Below are 17997 nucleotides of genomic sequence, written 5' to 3'. Positions count from 1 at the left end.
TCTGCGTCCTTTAGCGAATCACGGCCTATGACGACTTCCGTTTACCCGTCTTTCGGGATGCGTGTCACTCTAATTTCCTATCTCTACAGACACGGATCTTCTACGTCTATTTCCAGCGACCCCCATACATTACATCCGCCCGGACTTTGTCATGGTGTTTTAGCTTCTCTTTGCCCGGCATTTGCAAGTCCTATGCTAGACCGTGAGCTGGAGTTGGAAGAAGAAGAGAGAAAGAAAAAGAGAGAGTGAGAGGTGCGGGGGGTTGGAGAGCGGGAGGAAAACCCTGCGCTGCTGCTGTTGCCATACAGCAAAAGTGGGGCGAGAATGGAGGGAGGGGGAAAGGAGGGGAGCAGCGCCCCCAAGGAAAAGGCGGGGCAGGAGCAGAGCCCAGAACTGCTGGGGGTGCCGAGTGGGCTGGGAATCCGGCCAGCACCCAAAGGTCCCCTCGCTACTCAAAAGTGGGAACAGGGACGGCCATTTTTTAAAATGCTTTCATTAAATTTCAGTTGCAGGTAGGTTGCCATGTTGGTCTGCTGTAGTTGAAACAAAACAAAATAAAATAAAATAAAATAAATCCTTCCAGTAGCACCTTAGAGACCAACTAAGTTAGTTATTGGTTCCAGTTACAGATAGGTAACCGTGTTGGTCTGCCATAGTCAAAATAAAAAAAAATCCTTCCAGTAGCACCTTAAAGACCAACTAAGTTAGTTCTTGGTATGAGCTTTCGTGTGCATGGTATCTGAAGAAGTGTGCATGCACACGAAAGCTCATACCAAGAACTAACTTAGTTGGTCTTTAAGGTGCTACTGGAAGGAATTTTTTTATTTTAGTTATTGGTATGAGCTTTCGTGTGTTTCTGAAGAAGTGTGCATGCACACGAAAGCTCATACCAATAACTAACTTAGTTGGTCTCTAAGGTGCTACTGGAAGGATTTCTTTTCTTTATTTTAATTTGTTTTGTTTTGTTTTGATTAAATTTCAGGTTTCCAAAGTGGCTTACAGCAGTTGTTGTTGTTGACAATGGAGTGCATCTCCAGGGTGAAGTCAAACCGCTGACTTAGCAGCACCAAAGGGACTTCCCCGAGGTACAAGCCTCGGCAGCGTGTCGGGAGGTCCTGAGCTGCCCAGACGACAAGGCCGCTTGGCCCTACTGATGTCCAAAGGAAAGCAGGGCAATATGTTGCGCAACAGCTTGGCTGCAGGAGTTGCCGGTAGGGCAGGGCCATGTCAGGTTTTCAGCGTCGCAATCTGGTGATACATCGCAACGTTGAAAGGGAGGAACAAGCTGCCTCGTCCCTGGACCACGAGCTGTCATAGACAAGGCAGCTTGTTCCTGCCACAGACTCAGTTTGCAGGGCTCCCTCCGCCTTCACAGGCGGGGATGAGATCACCTCTTTCTCCAAAAGTGTGAGCAGCTCCTTTAAACCGCTGCGCTGAGGGCCACACAGTTGCCCGTACCTTACCAGAGCAGTTTAATGAACCCCCCACAACCAAACTGAACATATAGCAGTAAATAAGATCTAAAACAAAGATACAAAAAAATAATATCAATACCAGCAACAAATCCCTTCCCCCACAAAACCCTCTAAACTATACCCCGTCCAATTTATTTGGCATTATTAACCAGGAATTGACGTTTAGGGCAGGGATGGGGAACCTAGTGCCCTCCAGCTGTTGCTGGACTACAATCTGGTCATTCCTGATCATAGGCCAGGATGGCTGGGACTGATACTTGTTGGGAGTCCAGTAAACATCTGGAAAACAGCAGGTTCCCCATCCCTTGTTTTGGTGATCATTTGGACAATTGCAAAAGAAAAAAAATATGATCCAAGACTGTTTTTGCTTTGGTACCTTCAAAACATGCTGTGGATCCATGCACAGTGGTACGTCGGGTTAAGAAATCAATTCGTTCTGGAGGTCCATTCTGAACCTGAACCTGTTCTTAACCTGAGGTACCACTTTAGCTAATGAGGCCTCCCACTGCCGCTGTGCGATTTCTGTTCTCATCCTGAAGCAAAGTTCTTAACCCGAGGTACTATTTCTGGGTTAGCAGAGTCTGTAACCTGAAGTGTTTATAACCTGAAGCATATGTAACCCGAGGTACCACTGTAATTCTCTGTGTTCAAGGAAAACATTTGCTGATCCTGGAAGTGAAAGTGACAATTAAATATTGCAAAGTCAATTTAAATACTTACCTAAATTGCCATTCTGCATCGAAGGGACACTGTTTTAAGAGGTTTGTTTATGGCTCTGAGTGATTGTTTTTCTCCTTCTTCTTTGCACTTGTATCCTCGCAGATATTTTCCACCATGACTGGAATCTATGGTCAGTTTTGATGACGTGTCATATGGTGTCTGTTGCTAGCTACCCATGAGCCAACAACATGCAACATCACAATTTGATACCTCTGAGGAATCACAAAATGCGCCTACATATAGTGAGAGCCTACTGCTCTCCAGCTTCCAAGAGGCCTGAAGCCAAGACAGCTGTGGAAGTGGCTACAAATGTTCTTTATCGCTTATCAGAAGCTGGGAAAGTTTTGGGAAGAAACGCCATTCAGAGAATCTCTGCAACCTCCCAGAGCTGGTGGGACAAGTACGAGGAATTTGTCGGACTTAACGAAGTCCGAGAGGCCCAGGGAAACGTGACGGAGGTAATGACAACATCGTTGGTACATATTGAATAAAATGTATCTGAAGGTCTGATTGCTGCTGTACAGACTTCCCTGCTTATTTAAGATTTAGCAAGTTCTCTGAAATACATCTGGCTGGGACTAAGGCAGGGGTCTGCAACCTGCGGCTCCGGAGCCGCATGTGGCTCTTTTACACCTTTGCTGCGGCTCCGGGGCGGATACTAGCAAGGGGAGGAGGCGCATTGTGCGCCCCGACACTCCCCACTGTGGCGGGCGCTGTACTGGCTGTGACGTCGCATGGGGGCGGTGCGTGCATTAGTCACGCACCGTCCCGACGTCACCTTCCCGCCCGCTGTCAGATCGCGGCTCCGGAGATATATTTGTTTTAAATGTAGCAATGGTTTTGCGGCTCCCAGGTTTTTTTTCTTCGGAAACGGGTCCAAGTGGCTTTTTTTGTCTTAAAGGTTGCAGACCCCTGGACTAAGGAGAGGCCCCTCTCAGTACCCGTCTACCCTGCTTTTGCATTCCTTTTCTAGATAGTCATCTCGCTACCTGCTTAATGGACTTTTGCCATCCTTTTTAAGGCTTCTGCTTAAGTTTTTAAATACCTCTAGAAGCTATTTCAGTTGTTTTATTGCAGGCATAGGCAAACTCGACCCACCAGGTGTTTTGGGACTACAACTCCCATCATTCCTGACCACTGGTCCTGTTAGCTAGGGATGATGGGAGTTGTAGTCCCAAAATGTCTGGAGGGCCGAGTTTGCCTGTGCCTGTTTTATTGGGTGCCTTTTGATTCCAGTGTTAACCCTGTGTTCTTGTTTCCCCCCCTAGCTTTTTATAAACTGCATTTTTACTCCTCTTCTGTTGTTTTGATTCAGGAATGGGGAACCCATAGTCCTTGCAAATATTGTCAGACTACAGCTCCCACTGACTCCAGCCAGCATGACCAGTGCTTAAGAATGATGGGAGTTGTAGTCCAGCAATATCTGAGAGGTTTCCCCATCCCTGATTTCTTTGATTGTTGTTAGTTGACTTAAAGTATTTAGTGAGTACCTCTTTTTATTGCTGTTTAAGCCTACTGCTCTTAATTCGTCTAGGGTTAATTGATCTGATAGTGGGACGCGGGTGGCGCTGTGGGTAAAACCTCAGTGCCCAGGACTTGCCGATCGCATGGTCGGCAGTTCGAATCCCCGCGGTGGGGTGAGCTCCCGTCTTTCGGTCCCAGCTCCTGCCCACCTAGCAGTTCGAAAGCACCCCCAAGTGCAAGTAGATAAATAGGTACCGCTTTATAGCGGGAAGGTAAACGGTGTTTCCGTGTGCTGCGCTGGTGCCGGCTCGCCAGAGCAGCTTAGTCACGCTGGCCACGTGACCCAGAAGTGTCTCCGGACAGCGCTGGCCCCCGGCCTCTTAAGTGAGATGGGCGCACAACCCTAGAGTCGGACACGACTGGCCCGTACGGGCAGGGGTACCTTTACCTTTAATTGATCTGATGGATTGTTAGCAGACTTTCTGAGGAAAGGTGAGAAGATCATGTTTTTTGTAGGGGTTTTTGGAAATTATTTTTTATTGATTTTACAAATTATAACACGCCAAATACATATTCATATATAGAGATTACTCTGAATCTCACAACTTCGCCCCACCCCCTCCGTGGGATTTATTATCAACGTTAAGAACTGCATATTATTCCACAATCTATATTTTGTATCAATCCATTTTATCCATGGTATTTGTTGCATTACAAGTGGGATTAAAATCCTGCTAACGTTTCCATTTGCTTGCAGTGGTCTCCTAAATAGATTATAAATTTTCCCATTCTTTTTAAGAGTTTTTGTCCTCATGGTTCCTGAGCTTTCCAATCAGCTTTGCCATTTTGGCATAGTCCATCAGCTTAGTTTGCCATTCCTTCCTGGTAGGGACTTTGTCTTATTTCCATCTCTGGACTAATATTGCAGGGTGGATTTGATTTAAATCAAATCAATTTAAATCACTAGTCAGTAAGACTTGATTTAAATCACTAGTCAGAAAGGCTTGATTTAAATCATTTTTTTACAGAAAGGTTCAACCTTGCTGATATCCTCTTAATATTTACAACCAGAGGAAGGTTTCATTTTTGGAATAATAAATTTTCGGAGTAGTTTTTTACAGTTACATCAAAAATGACTGATTTGGTTATACTATCGGAAATACATAAGCAGATAATTATGAAATAATTATGTTTATATTTGGACAACTTTTCTGCTGTACTTTATTGGAAGGAGAAAAATAATCATTTCCTTAATAACAATTAAAAAAATGTATTTAACTAAAACAATAACATTATAGCATATGTATCCATGTTTGTTAACAGATGTGGTTAAACAATTTTTTAAAAAAAAATTAGACTGGGTTTTAGCACACATGAAAAACTTTAAACAAATCCTTATTTCCTGATGAGTAGCCGTTGGACTATAATGTCGCAGATAGAAAACTATCTTTACTAAGATTTTTCCTCCAAAAGCATTTTATTTTAAAAATCTGATTTAAATAAAAAAAATCCAGTATTTTTATTTTAAAAAATCATTTATTTTTATCCACGCTGGCTAATATCACCTGAGCAGCTGTTTTCCCATACATAACAAGTCTTTTCTGATCTTTTGGGATGTCGGTACCTATAATTCCTAATAATGTTTTAAATAAATAAATTTTATAGCAGGACAAGAAGATAAACCCGGAGGTGGGGAGCTGTAAAAAACATAAAATATAAAATCAATTTGAAAAAGACTAATATAAAGGTACCAACATCTAATCCTAGTTGGACAGCAAAAAAAGAAAAGAAAAGTCCAAAGGGCACAAGGAAGAGGGAAAGGGCCAAATACCGTAAATTGAGTAACCAGATTTGGCTGGAATGAGGCAGTCCATTGTATGAGTGTGTAAAGTTAAAAAAAAAAACCAAACTACCACCATGTGGCCAGAAAAAAATTGTGTTTCATCAGAGACCTCGGAGACTTTAAATCAGTAGTTCTCAACCGGTGGGTCCCCAGATGTTGTTGGACTACAACTCCCATCATCCCTGAGCTCTGGCCTTGCTAGCTAGGGGTGATGGGAGTTGTAGTTCAACAACATCTGGGGACCCACAGGTTGAGAAAGGCTGCTTTAAATAAACACATTTTAATTAAATAGGAAAGCCTGTCCTTCTTTTACCTATCGGCTCCCCTCCTTTCTGTCTCTCTCTTTCACTCTGGCGCAGAGTGGATAACGATGGTTTAATGCAAGCACTCCGGCTTCAGTGAGTTAGGCTGCCAAACTTGTAGATGGCAAGCTCATCTCTCCCTTGCCGACCCATCCTATTCTAGGCCGAAAAAAGGTTCATGGTCGCTCGTGGGATTGTACGAGAATCTCGGGAAACCTGGGAGGCCCAGCAGCTCAAACTGAAGGAAATCCGGGACCGTTTAGACAGAGTCTCGCGTGACGACATTCAGTATCTGGAACTGGCGACTCTGGAGCACAAATTACTGCAGGTAAGAGTGTATCAGAGTCCGTGAGGGGAGTGAAAGGGTAAAGGCCACCGGGACCACATAACACCAGTCTTGAAAGACCTACATTGGCTCCCAGTACGTTTCCGAGCACAATTCAAAGTGTTGGTGTTGACCTTTAAAGCCCTAAATGGCCTCGGCCCAGTATACCTGAAGGAGCGTCTCCACCCCCATCGTTCAGCCTGGACACTGAGGTCCTGCGCCGAGGGCCTTCTGGCGGTTCCCTCATTGCGAGAAGTGAGGTTATAGGGAACCAGGCAGAGGGCCTTCTCGGTAGTGGCGCCCACTCTGTGGAACAACCTCCCTTCAGATGTGAAGGAAATAAGCAGCTATCCTATCTTTAAAAGACATCTGAAGGCAGCCCTGTTCTGCTTGCTCGCTTCATTTATTTATCGAAGGTACCTTTTGCCCTTCCTTTTGGAACTGCCTCAACACAACTTGAAAATGTAAAAGCACTAAAGGTTGCTAAAACAGCAGGTGCAACGATGCTGATGGTTGTTGAACTACTTTTTTGTTTTTTTTAAATAAGGGGCCAAAACCGTTTTCTGATGGTACTGTTTTTTGAAAGGCCTGCTAAGAGTTTCAGTGATCAGCAAACCACCACAGGCATATTGGCAGAATGGCAGGAATAGGATTTTAGAAATAGGTTCTGGTGGCATTATTTTCTTTTTATCTGTTCATTTGCAAGGAAGCATGTTTCAGCTGAACACTGGGCATTCTGCTTTTCTGCAGATAGATTTGTTAGTTGTACATCACCACATTCAGAAGGATTCCTTATCGCCACATTCAAAAGGATTGGCACTGTCGGTCATGCGGTGCGCCCCCCCCCCCCGAAAAAACTTAACTACTCTGGGCAATCTCCCCCATTTTCTTAATTTTGGGCACCCCAAAATAGGGCTTGTCTTATACATGGGGCGTGTTATACATGGAAAAATACAGTACTTATTTTTGCATTCCAAAATTTTATTCATCTCAATTGCACTCCAGTCAAAACAACAATCCCTTATATAACAACTGCAATATTAACGGCATCCATTTGTATTAACACATTCAATGATTTATAAACCTATAGGCCTATTGCTATTCCTTACTTGTAATCTGAAGGTGGTACAATTAACAAGGCAAGTGGGTGTGTTCCCCGGATCCCTAATTGGGAACCACTGATCTAATCCAAACCCCTGCAATGCACAGATCCTGCCCACAGCTGTCCCTGGGTGGCCTTGAACCACCAACCTTCTGGTTAACAGCCAGGTGCACTGTCCATTCGCGCCACTGGGGCATGGATGAGACAACAGCAAACTTCCCTTCCGTTTTGTAGTCCCAGGACTGGTGTGGAGTAGGGAAGCAAGTTCCCTGCAGCTGCTCCTTGCTTGGCCAGCGGATGGCGCCACAGTGGCCTTCCCCTTGCCGTGTTATTTTTTCATGGGAGGCAGAGGATGCAACACTCTGTGGCCCTTATTTCCCTGGCCAGTGGTTGGGGCCAAAGCATGCTTCTCTTTTAATTCAGCTCTGCAGCCCCAGGACAGTGAGCCCCTTCGGTTTGCAGGGTATGGAATATTTTGGCAAGGATTGACATGATTATTTATCATGTTGTTATATATGTAGCACCAGCTGTCTGCTTTACAAAGTAGAAGAGGACATCCTTACTGGAGGTACAGTCCGGTTCTGGGCCAAAGAACAAAGAATGGCTTTGAAGCGTTAACTGTGCTGCCGATTTGGCCTATTGGAGGACAAAACCCAAGCGCTTCCTTAGAGGAGAGGCTGTGAATATTAAGAGTGCGGAGGCTCCCTCAAGCTATTTAATGCAGAAACTAGACTGGGATAACTCTGTAACCAAGAAAACCATTTTGTAGGGCTTCTGAAAGCCTATTGAGGCTTGCTGGTGTTTCATTTCCCATTCCCCTGACTACATAGTGCAAGAGCAGAAATTATGATACGATAATCTTTATTGTCATTGTCCCATACAGAACAAGGAAATTGAAAAAATCTACACCAGACATTCAAAAACCAACAAGCCTGTTATCCCAGCTATCCCAGCCTGGTTAGCCCCCTAAAAACTCTGATACCCCATAATTAAATACAATATACAGTGGTACCTCTGGATGCAAACAGGATCTGTTCCAGAGCCCTGTTTGCATCCTGAAGTGAACATAACACGCGACTGCGCGGGTCGTGTTTCGCCGCTTCTGCGCATGCGCATGAAATCATTTTGAGCGTCTGCGCATGCGCGAGCTGCGAAACCCGGAAGTAACGCATTCCGTTACTTCCGTGTCGCCGCAGAGCGCAACCCAAAAAGGCTCAACCTGAAGCATATTCATTCCGAGGTATGACTGTACTCCCATAGAGACTACCTTACACTGCGTTTAAAACCAAAATCGCATTTGGATAGAAATTGCTGAAATGGCAATCCTGAAAACCCCAGCATTCAGTTTCCAGTATGTTTCTAATCTTTAAACCAAGGGTGGGGAACCTGAGGCCAAGCAGTGGACTCGTAATCTGGGGAACCGGGTTCGCTTCCCTGCTCCTCCACATGCAGCTGCTGGGTGACCTTGGGCCAGTCACACTTCTCTGAAGTCTCTCAGCCTCACTCACCTCACAGAGTGTTTGCTGTGAGGGAGGAAGGGAAAGGAGAATGTTAGCCGCTTTGAGACTCCTTAAAGGGAGTGAAAGGCGGGATATCAAATCCAAACTCTTCTTCAAGGGGCTAAAAGTGACCCTCCATATCTCTCCATCTGACCCATGGGGCTCTCCCCAGACCCTCCCCTTCACCAGCCCTCCTTGAGTGTTTTTTGCCCTGTCCTTGAACTCTGCTACTGCTTCTTTCTTGCCTGGATGGGCAGCAGATAGAGGAATGAGCAAATGTGTGAAGAAAGAGCCTCTTGTACAAAGGTAACATTTTTTTGGTCTCTGACTCCACCCACCCTTCTTCTTTAAAACTTGCATTATGTCGAGCACTTTCCAGTCCTGGAGGAAGCTGGTTTTAGGGACTAGCTGCACGTTTTTTTCCTCAGTCAATGGGCCATTTCACACGTTTCTGTTAAGAGTTCTTGAGTGTATGCCATCACATGCAGCAGGCTGTTAATTTTTACCTTGCCGATTTGCCCTAGTACAGTGGTACCTTGGGTTACAGACACTTCAGGTTACATTTGCTTCAGGTTACAGACTCCACAAACCCAGAAATTTTACCTCAGGTTAAGAACTTTGCTTCAGGATGAGAACAGAAATCGTGCGGCGGCAGCGGGAAGCCCCTTTAGCTAAAGTGGTACCTCAGGTTAAGGACAGTTTCAGGTTAAGAACAGACCTCCAGAACGAATTAAGTTCTTAACCCGAGGTACCACTGTACTTCATGTCTTCTCACTTCCATTTGACTTAGTCACTTAGGCTGGGCTGGTGGGATTAGGCTTCAGGGGGCGAGTATCTTTCTAGCATATTGCACAGCGACTACTGAAGGAAACGATTAAGCTTCTTCCTTTAGTACAGGCATGGGGAAACTTTTTGCAGTCCTCCAGGTAGACTCTAGCTCCCTTTAGACCCAGCCAGCCTGGCCATTGGTCAAGGATGATGGGATTTGCAGTCCAGCAACACTAGCAGGGTCCCTCATCCAGGCTCCAGCAAACCTGTTGTCATCTAATGATCTGCCTGCTTCCTTGGCTGGTTTCCTGCTTCGGGTGAATTTAAAATGATTTGTTATTGGCTTGTCTGAAAAAGCATATTGCTAAAACATGGGTTCCCCCTCTCCCCTGATTCCTGTGCCTTGCCTTCCTGCCAGCTCGCCAGCCTTCAGCAACAAAACTCTTCTTTTTTTGGAAGAAACGTTTTCAGCGGGCCTGACATTCCTTCCTTTCCCGGAGTCTGTTTGTTTTAGCTCTGTTGATGTGCAGGCAGAGGGGTAGTTTGAACAAGATCTTTTCATCCCTTCGTCCCCTGCAGCAAGGCGAAAAGAATGCAATACTGTTAAAAATCCCCTTTCTTCTTTTTGTGCTCACATAATTCCAGAATGAGCCTTCCTTTACATCATAGTTGACGGCTGGCCAGGACTTGCTACACAGGTTCGGTTACATAACCCTTTTCACTATAAATACACACATGCCATCATAATGATTAGGAAATTTAATCTCTCCCTTCTGAAAGAGGATAAGCAGTGTGTCTCTTTCTGAAATAAAGCTCTGCTGGATCAGACTAAGGGCTCCGTTGAGACCAGAATTCTGTTTCTTGCCATGTCCGGCTGGGTACTTCTGGGACAAGTAAGACATGAAGGCACCAGAATTCTCCCAGTTTTACCTCTGTCTGCCCAGCGATTGGTGTGTGAAGAGATGTGTTGCTAATAGATGTGGCAATTCCACTTGGCCATCCTGGCCGACCCTAACCACCACGAATTGGTCATCGTTCTGAGGCTACGATTCTCAGTAGGTGTTGATTCCCTTTGCAGACTGGTCAGAGTAAACCCATTGAAATTAATGGACCCAACTTAGTTACGTTAATGGATTCCATTGTGGGTCTCCTCTGAATGCCACCCGGTGTGACTTAACTTCTAGGGAGGAATGACCTGCCAAGTCAGAACTCTTGGTCCGTCTAAGCTCAGCCCTGTGTCCACTGACTAGCAATGGCCCTGCAGGATTTCGGGCAAATGTCTCTTCCAGCCCTGTCTGGGAATACTCAAGTGTGAACCTGTGGCCTTTAAAGCATATCCAGTAACACTTAACACTTAACCCCTCTCTAATAAGCGTGAACTGGATCTCACAGTTCAAGCTGCCTGTAAACCCACTTGTCATTACCACATCATGTGGCTGTGAGTTCCGCAAGCTGGTTCAGAAGAAGGATTTCTGGAATGTGAAAGGAAAAACGTTTTTCCCAGGAGCAACTTTTCTCCTTGTTGTTTGCAGCATTCACCTCCTTGGCGACGTGGCTTTCATAGCCTGAGCCAGCGAGCCACCAGGCTAGGGGTCTCCTCGTGTCCTGATGTTGCCAGGGAAAACTACAGAGGAAACTTCAAGAGGGCATGGACCAGTGGTCTGCCCAGGACTGCAGCCTGCCTTGCTTCTGTGTCGTTCATGTTTGTGGTGGAGCTGTTCCAACCTCTCGTTCGCTTCCATCTGTGCGTTGAGGTTGTTCTTTAAAAAGCCCAGGGCTGTGCTATGCTCCCCGGGGAAAAGAGTGGTCATGAGAAACGAGGGAAGAGCTGGGATCCCGATAATCTAGTTGACATTTCTTTCTAGTCAAGCAGATGCGAGTTCCTCCCCAGCTCTATTTTTTGCAGGCATTAGTCCTAAATGCAGGGTCTGAAAGTACCAACATGAAGCTGGTTTGTGAAACAGTCATTGCTATAACGGGCTAAACTCGGGGGGGGGGGGGAAGGATGCACCCATTGTTTGGTAATAATTTATAGCAGAAAAACAAGGTTCCTGGGACCTTTCTCTTGGTCACTCTTATGTGTGACCAAGACATGGGGCTACAGGGTGGGGGCTGTGCAGGTAGGGGCAGGTTTCATTGTTGGTGGCTCCCTTTGAACTCTATGGGGCAATGGAAAGAAGCTGCCATTGGGACCTAGTAAGAGGGAGCCCTATCCCCACTCTTCCAGGTACTGTTACAAGGATTCCCTCAAATCTAGGCAGGTCCTTCCTCTGCCCTGCCATTACCTCTTCCTTTCATAATAACCACTTATAACACACAGCAGTTTTAGGGTATTTTTCTCAGCTCCGTGCCCTTCCTCCTTCCCTGCCTGAGCTTGCCCTCCGTGTCTTCATCAGGTTGGGGACAGTCTGCATGTTCTCTCGTTTTTCCCATAATCGTTGAGATTATTGTCAGGTAGGGGGGACCCGGTTTGAGAACGAAAGACCAAGCTCTTCGAAATCAACAGCACAATGCACAGTCTATTTAAAGACTTGGAACGGGACAACTTCGTAATTTCCAAGGCCGCCTTGTACGCTAGTATCGCAAGTCGGAACAGGCGTTCGGCAGGCTGGAAGAAGCGTGGTTGCAATGAAGAGGAAGGCATTCAGGGATGACACTGGGCCTTCACATCACAGCCAAGGTGTGTGTGAGAGAGGGAGGGAGGGAGGGAGGGAGGGAGGGAGGGAGGGAGGGCGACAGAAAGAGACAGAGCGAGGAAAAAACACCTTTGCCACGTCACTGCCATTGTCTCCTGACCACCCACCCACCACCACATGGTCCTCTACAGCAAAAATATCCACACCCCTGGTCTAAAAAGGGGGGAAGGAAGTATAAATTATCCGGGGATTACTTTCCTGTTTTTAATCCCACATTCTTTTTTATTTTATTTTTATTTACAGTGGTACCTCTAGTTAAGATCTTAATTTGTTCCGGTGGTCCGTTCTTAACCTAAAACTGTTCTTAACCTGAAGCACCACTTTAGCGAATGGGGCCTCCTGCTGCTGCTGTGCCGCCGGAGCACAATTTCTGTTCTCATCCTGAAGCAAAGTTCTTAACCCAAGGTACTATTTCTGGGTTAACGGAGTCTGTAACCTGAAGCATCTGTAACCTGAAGCGTCTGTAACTTGAGGTACCACTGTATTAAAGATTCTCCACTTTTACAAAAGCACACACATCGTCTCTTTCTCTTTCTTCAGGGTGTGTTTTCTACAGATCAGTTACATTTGTCGTGAGACGTTGGTGTTATATGCAGTATAGGGTTGGAAAGAAAAGAGGGGGGACGGGAGAGAAGGGGTGGGGTGGTAAAGCTTATGTTCTTTTACTTAGTGTATGTGTGGGGTCTTTGTGTCTGCATCACTCTCTCATTGGGTAGGCTCTCATTCTGTTCGCTTGTTGTGTTTCCTTGGTGGTGAGAGAGGCTGGGGCGGCCAAGGGTGATTGTCTTTGGTTGGCCGCAGTGGGATTTGCTTGTGCGTGGGGTTGTTGGGTTAAGTTAGCCATATTGAATCGTATGCTGTTGGTGGGTGTCAGGAGCTCGGCCTACACATGTGATAGACAACAATCCCATGACTGCAATCATGGAGCAGGAATTCTAACATCGGGTTCATGTTGTTGTCTTGTTGGGCTGTGTATGTGGTAAAGGGGAGCCATACTGGAGGTAAAGCTGTCTTCTTCTATTTCTCCCCATGTCAGTTTCAATCTATGGGTTAGCTTTTCTAGTAAGGCAGTTTCCCATACCGCTTGAAACCCGTGTTGCATGTTTATTTCTGACAGGTCCCTCCAGTTTCTGGCTATGATATTTCTGGCCGCTGAGAGTAGGTGGGCTATGAGTTCTTTGTGGTGTAAATGGGCATTGTTGTCTTGGAAGATGTTTAGTAGGGCCAATTCTGGGGTGACTTCTAGTCCCCATTTAGTTATTTTGCTTATTTCTTGTACGACTGTTGTCCAGAAGAGTTGGGTTTTGGGGCATTCTCACCACATGTGGAGGCATGTGCCTGTGGAGGTGCACCCTTTCCAGCATTTTGGTGATGTTTCCGGGCGCATCAGCGCCAGTTTCCGTGGTGTTAGGTACCATCTGTAAGTGAGTTTCAGGGTGAGTTCTGAGAGCCAGTGTGGTGTAGTGGTTAAGAGTGGTAGACTCGTAATCTGGGGAACTGGGTTTGCGTCTCCGCTCCTCCACATGCAGCTGCTGGGTGACCTTGGGCCAGTCACCCTTCTCTGAAGTCTCTCAGCCCCACTCACCTCACAGAGTGTTTGTTGTGGGGGATGAAGGGAAAGGAGATTGTTAGCCGCTTTGAGACTCCTTTGGGTAATGATAAAGTGGGATATCAAATCCAAACTCCTCCTCTTCTTTTCTTTCCGCTGATATGGATTTAAAGGAAGGTTTAGACCACATTCTAGTCTATTGGGTGGGGTTAATTTCATAGCCTGTGTCGTCCTCCCATTGTTTATTGATTGTGTCAGGTGGGTTTGTGGGGCTTTGGAGCAGTGTTTTGTATATTGTGAATCCCACATTCTTTTGATAACGGAATACTTTTTTAGTTTTTCCGTTTGCTTATTTCTTCATTTTGGAGCTTCACTGAAATAAAGGGAAGAAGACTCTCCTCTTCACCCTGTTTTCGCTAACATCACGCAGTCTAGCTTAGCCTTATCTTGAGAACATTCCCTTCGAGAATGAAACGGGTGATGTTAAGCCATTTTAATGCTTGTGCAAACAGAGCTCGTGGACTTGAGGATAAAGAGGCAGGGTACAAATGGTGCATTTTATATTGCTACTGCCTGGGATGGCAAAGATGTCATATTCCCTTCTAATCCCCCAGTATTCGCTAGAGAAGGATCTTGCTAGCCCCTTTTCTGCCAGAGATAAAAAAAGACTTAAGCCAGCTATTTCCTGTACATGCACATGCGGTTGACCTCCTGTAGCCACAGCTTTGACAGCAGTCTTGATTGGGAGAAATTGACAGGCGAAGCAGTTCCTGGCATGAAACCAAGAACACTGTGGCGTTCTTGCACACATCAAGCTCTTGTTAAAGGCACAGAAGCAGGGAATGGTGAAAAGCTGGCAACCCCAGTATCATCCTGGGGCAGATTATGCCACATACGGTCTTCCTTTATTTATATATTTTGACAAAGTAATAATCATAAATGAATAAGAATAAAAATGTGCACCCCACCACCGAGACCATTCCACTGTAACTATCCAACCTCCCAAAATTCCAACACCTCTAGCGATGGTTTGACCCCTTTCGCTTTTAACAGTACAACTTCTTCAAACACCTTCCATATCTCCTCTAAATCATTTCTCCTGCATATTCCCCGTCTTACCTTAATGGCACGTGTTAATTTATCATTAACAGCTGTACCCCACACCTCTTTATACCATTCTTCCATTTTATATTTTGCTTGCCCCTTCCACTTCCTAGCTATAATAATTCGTCAATAAATTTGTAAGCGAGAGGAGGGAGAAAGGTTGTTTTCTGCTGCTCCGGAGAAGCGGACACGGAGCAATGGATCCAAACTACAAGAAAGAAGATTCCACCTAAACATTAGGAAGAACTTCCTGACAGTAAGAGCTGTTCGACAGTGGAATTTGCTGCCAAGGAGTGTGGTGGAGTCTCCTACTTTGGAGGTCTTTAAGCAGAGGCTTGACAACCATATGTCAGGAGTGCTCTGATGGTGTTTCCTGCTTGGCAGGGGGTTGGACTCGATGGCCCTTGCGGTCTCTTCCAACTCTATGATTCTATGATTCTATGATTCCTTCAAACCCTGCGAACCTTCCACCCATCGTAAATTGATAATAATGCTACCTCTGGACTTTCAGTCAGCTTTAACCCAGTGATTTCTGTTATCTCCTTAAACACCCTTTGCAAAAAAAAAAAAAAAATGTACAGTGGTACCTCAGGTTAAGTACTTAATTCATTCCGGAGGTCCGTTCTTAACCTGAAACTGTTCGTAACCTGAAGCACCACTTTAGCTAATGGGGCCTTCTGCTGCCGCCAGTGATGCTGGAGCACAATTTCTGTTCTCAACCTGAAGCAAAGTACTTAACCCGAGGTAATATTTCTGGGTTAGTGGAGTCTGTAACCTGAAGCGTATGTAACCTGAAGCGTATGTAACCTGAGGTACCACTGTACATATTTACACCCCCACCACATGTGAACATAATTCCCTGTTTCCTGGCATCCCCTCCAACATAACACCAAATATTCCTTGCTTATTTGGTTTAATCTGAATGGTGTTAAATACCATCTCAAAATTAATTTATAATAATTTTCTTATACTCATTTTCTACGTACGTTTCTCCCATATTTTCCCCCAGCCTTGACTATCTATTTGCCCTGTTGTCTCCTTTTCCCACACTTCTTTAAATTGATCTAGACAAAGATTAAATGTAAGGTATTGGTTGTGTTTAGAATAGATTTATGAAAGATTTAGAAAACTTATTGATTAGAATATTTGTGTGAGATTGTATGGGAAAAATAAGGGAATAACAGATACAATCTTGCTTAAAATGTATATAGGAAGTGCAGTGTAAGCGATGGAAGTCAATCAATGAAATTTTATTATTGAGATATTTGTAGAATAAATTTGGAAGAAATTCTTCCAACTCTTCTTCTTCTTCTCTTTATTTTTTCTTTTTCTTTCTTCTTTTCTTCCCTTTTTCTCATTTGTTCTTCTTATATATGTGTGTGTGCTTATCTGAAAAATATATGTATGTATTTGCAATACTTTGCTTATATTTTGTAATAATTATGTTAAATAAATTAATTTTTTTTTAAAATTAATAAAATAAATTGATCTTCTTGATTCACAGTTTCTAGGAATATTTCATAAATTGAACTGGTTTCCCCCCGCATACCGGTCTCCCGAGGTGGTTCCAGCACCTAACATGCTGTTCTTTTAACAAGGCCTGTGTGTTTTCCTTGCAGGAAGAGAAGAGGTACCGGAGCACCTATCAAACTGCAGAGGAGTCTGAGCGGGAAGCCTTCTCCCTCTTCTCTGCTGCCGTGAGGGAAAGCCACGAGAAAGAGCGGACGAGAGCGGAGAAAACCAAGAACTGGTCTATCATTGGCTCAGTGCTGGGGGCCATTATTGGCGTCCTGGGTTCTACCTACGTCAACCGAGTAAGGCTGCAGGAGCTGAAAGCCTTAGTTTTTGAGGCACAAAAGGGACCTATCAATCTTCAGGAAGCGATCAGGGAGCAGGCCTCCACCTACAACTCTCAGCAGAGGGATCTGAGTGACCTCGTTGCCAACCTGAAGGACATCCTACAAGCGGTGGCCGTGACCTCGCAGGAAGCAGTGGGGGATTCCTCAGCCAAAAGCACTCCTCTAAAAACAGACCCTCTCTTAGTTTCCGTCAGGGAGCAGCTGAGCTACTCCAAACAGATGAGCTCCTTCCTCGAGAGTTTGCAGCGGCAGCTTAGCAGCCTGGAAAAAAGTTTAGGGCAAATGGCTGCCGAGGTCCAGAACGTGAAAAGGGAGCCCGCACCTGGGAGGAAAGCACTGCTTGGTCCTTCGACGGAGGGGAGCAGCCAGACCTTTGAGGCGGAAGATGTGGTTCTGGAACTGTGCAACACAGAAAGGAGACTGGAAGCGCAAATGAAGAGGAACTCCATCTACAGCACGGCCTTCACATGTACTGTCTTTGCTATCACATTCCCCATGCTCTACGTCCTCCTCAAGGGGAATTAGCCCACAGCCCAGCCAAGAATAATTTGTTGGAGTAATAAAGAGTCATTCACCCTTCAGTCTTGACGGTTTCTTCTTGATAATGTGTGGTTGTTTTTGAAGGCAATTTCCCGAAATTGTACCTCAGACTAGAGCTGCGTGCAAATGCATTGTGGTAAAACATACAATCTGTATCTCTTTCTCGTGTTCTTTTCCGGACTGCTTATGAAGTTTGCAAGTTCCTTTTTGTGGGGAGACAGATGCAGGGTAAAACAGCTTCCATATTATGTTATCCTAACGGGATAAGCCTTTTTAACGGCTGCTAGCAAAACCTTACTTGACGTACTTTTAAAGAACAAATTAGCAAGGATGCGGGTTTTGCAATTTCCCAGAATCTGCCTTGCAGTATCTTCTGAAATCCTAACATGGGTATCTTCTAAAATGAAATGTGCCAGCTGGTTAGTCGGATGTTTTGGGTTTTGCTAGGTCTATGATGCCTCTTTTCTTTCTAATCTTCTCTGCAGGCATCTTCTGTTACCTGCCCACACATGCTTCTTAGCTGTGCCAGCTGTGCCATAAAATATTTTTGCATACCACCCCAATCTCCAAGCGGTGCAAGATTCCAGTTGCAAACATTTCCCCAGGGTTCATGTTTCCTCTTGGAAGTGAGGGACAGCGGAAACTGCGGTGTCTTCATGATATATGGTTTACTTACACACATATAGACGGCCTGAGCCTATGATGGAGAGGTTCACAGCATTAACACCCCAAAAGGGTCTTGATTATCCCA

General features: G+C 45.2%; 1 protein-coding gene across 3 annotated transcripts; it reads left to right on the top strand.

The window, feature by feature from the left end:
- The first annotated feature begins 66 nt into the window (after positions 1–66).
- Positions 67–17287, top strand: CCDC51 (coiled-coil domain containing 51). 3 transcript variants are annotated; one of them, XM_082210381.1, is made up of 4 exons: positions 67–245; positions 2298–2653; positions 5968–6132; positions 16467–17287. In XM_082210381.1, the coding sequence occupies exons 2-4, from the start codon at positions 2384–2386 to the stop codon at positions 17229–17231; spliced, it is 1200 nt and encodes a 399-aa protein (XP_082066507.1). In that variant the 5' UTR covers positions 67–245; positions 2298–2383; the 3' UTR covers positions 17232–17287. The 3 variants fall into 3 exon arrangements, with proteins under 3 accessions (XP_082066507.1, XP_082066506.1, XP_082066508.1); XM_082210380.1 differs by having other exon boundaries at positions 73–252; XM_082210382.1 differs by lacking the exon at positions 67–245 and adding an exon at positions 378–512.
- The last annotated feature ends 710 nt before the right edge of the window (positions 17288–17997 follow it).

This window comes from Podarcis vaucheri (genome assembly GCF_965113315.1).
Source record: "Podarcis vaucheri genome assembly, chromosome: 2".
Classification (NCBI taxonomy): domain Eukaryota; kingdom Metazoa; phylum Chordata; class Lepidosauria; order Squamata; family Lacertidae; genus Podarcis; species Podarcis vaucheri.
This window is presented reverse-complemented; position numbering and strand designations above follow the sequence as displayed.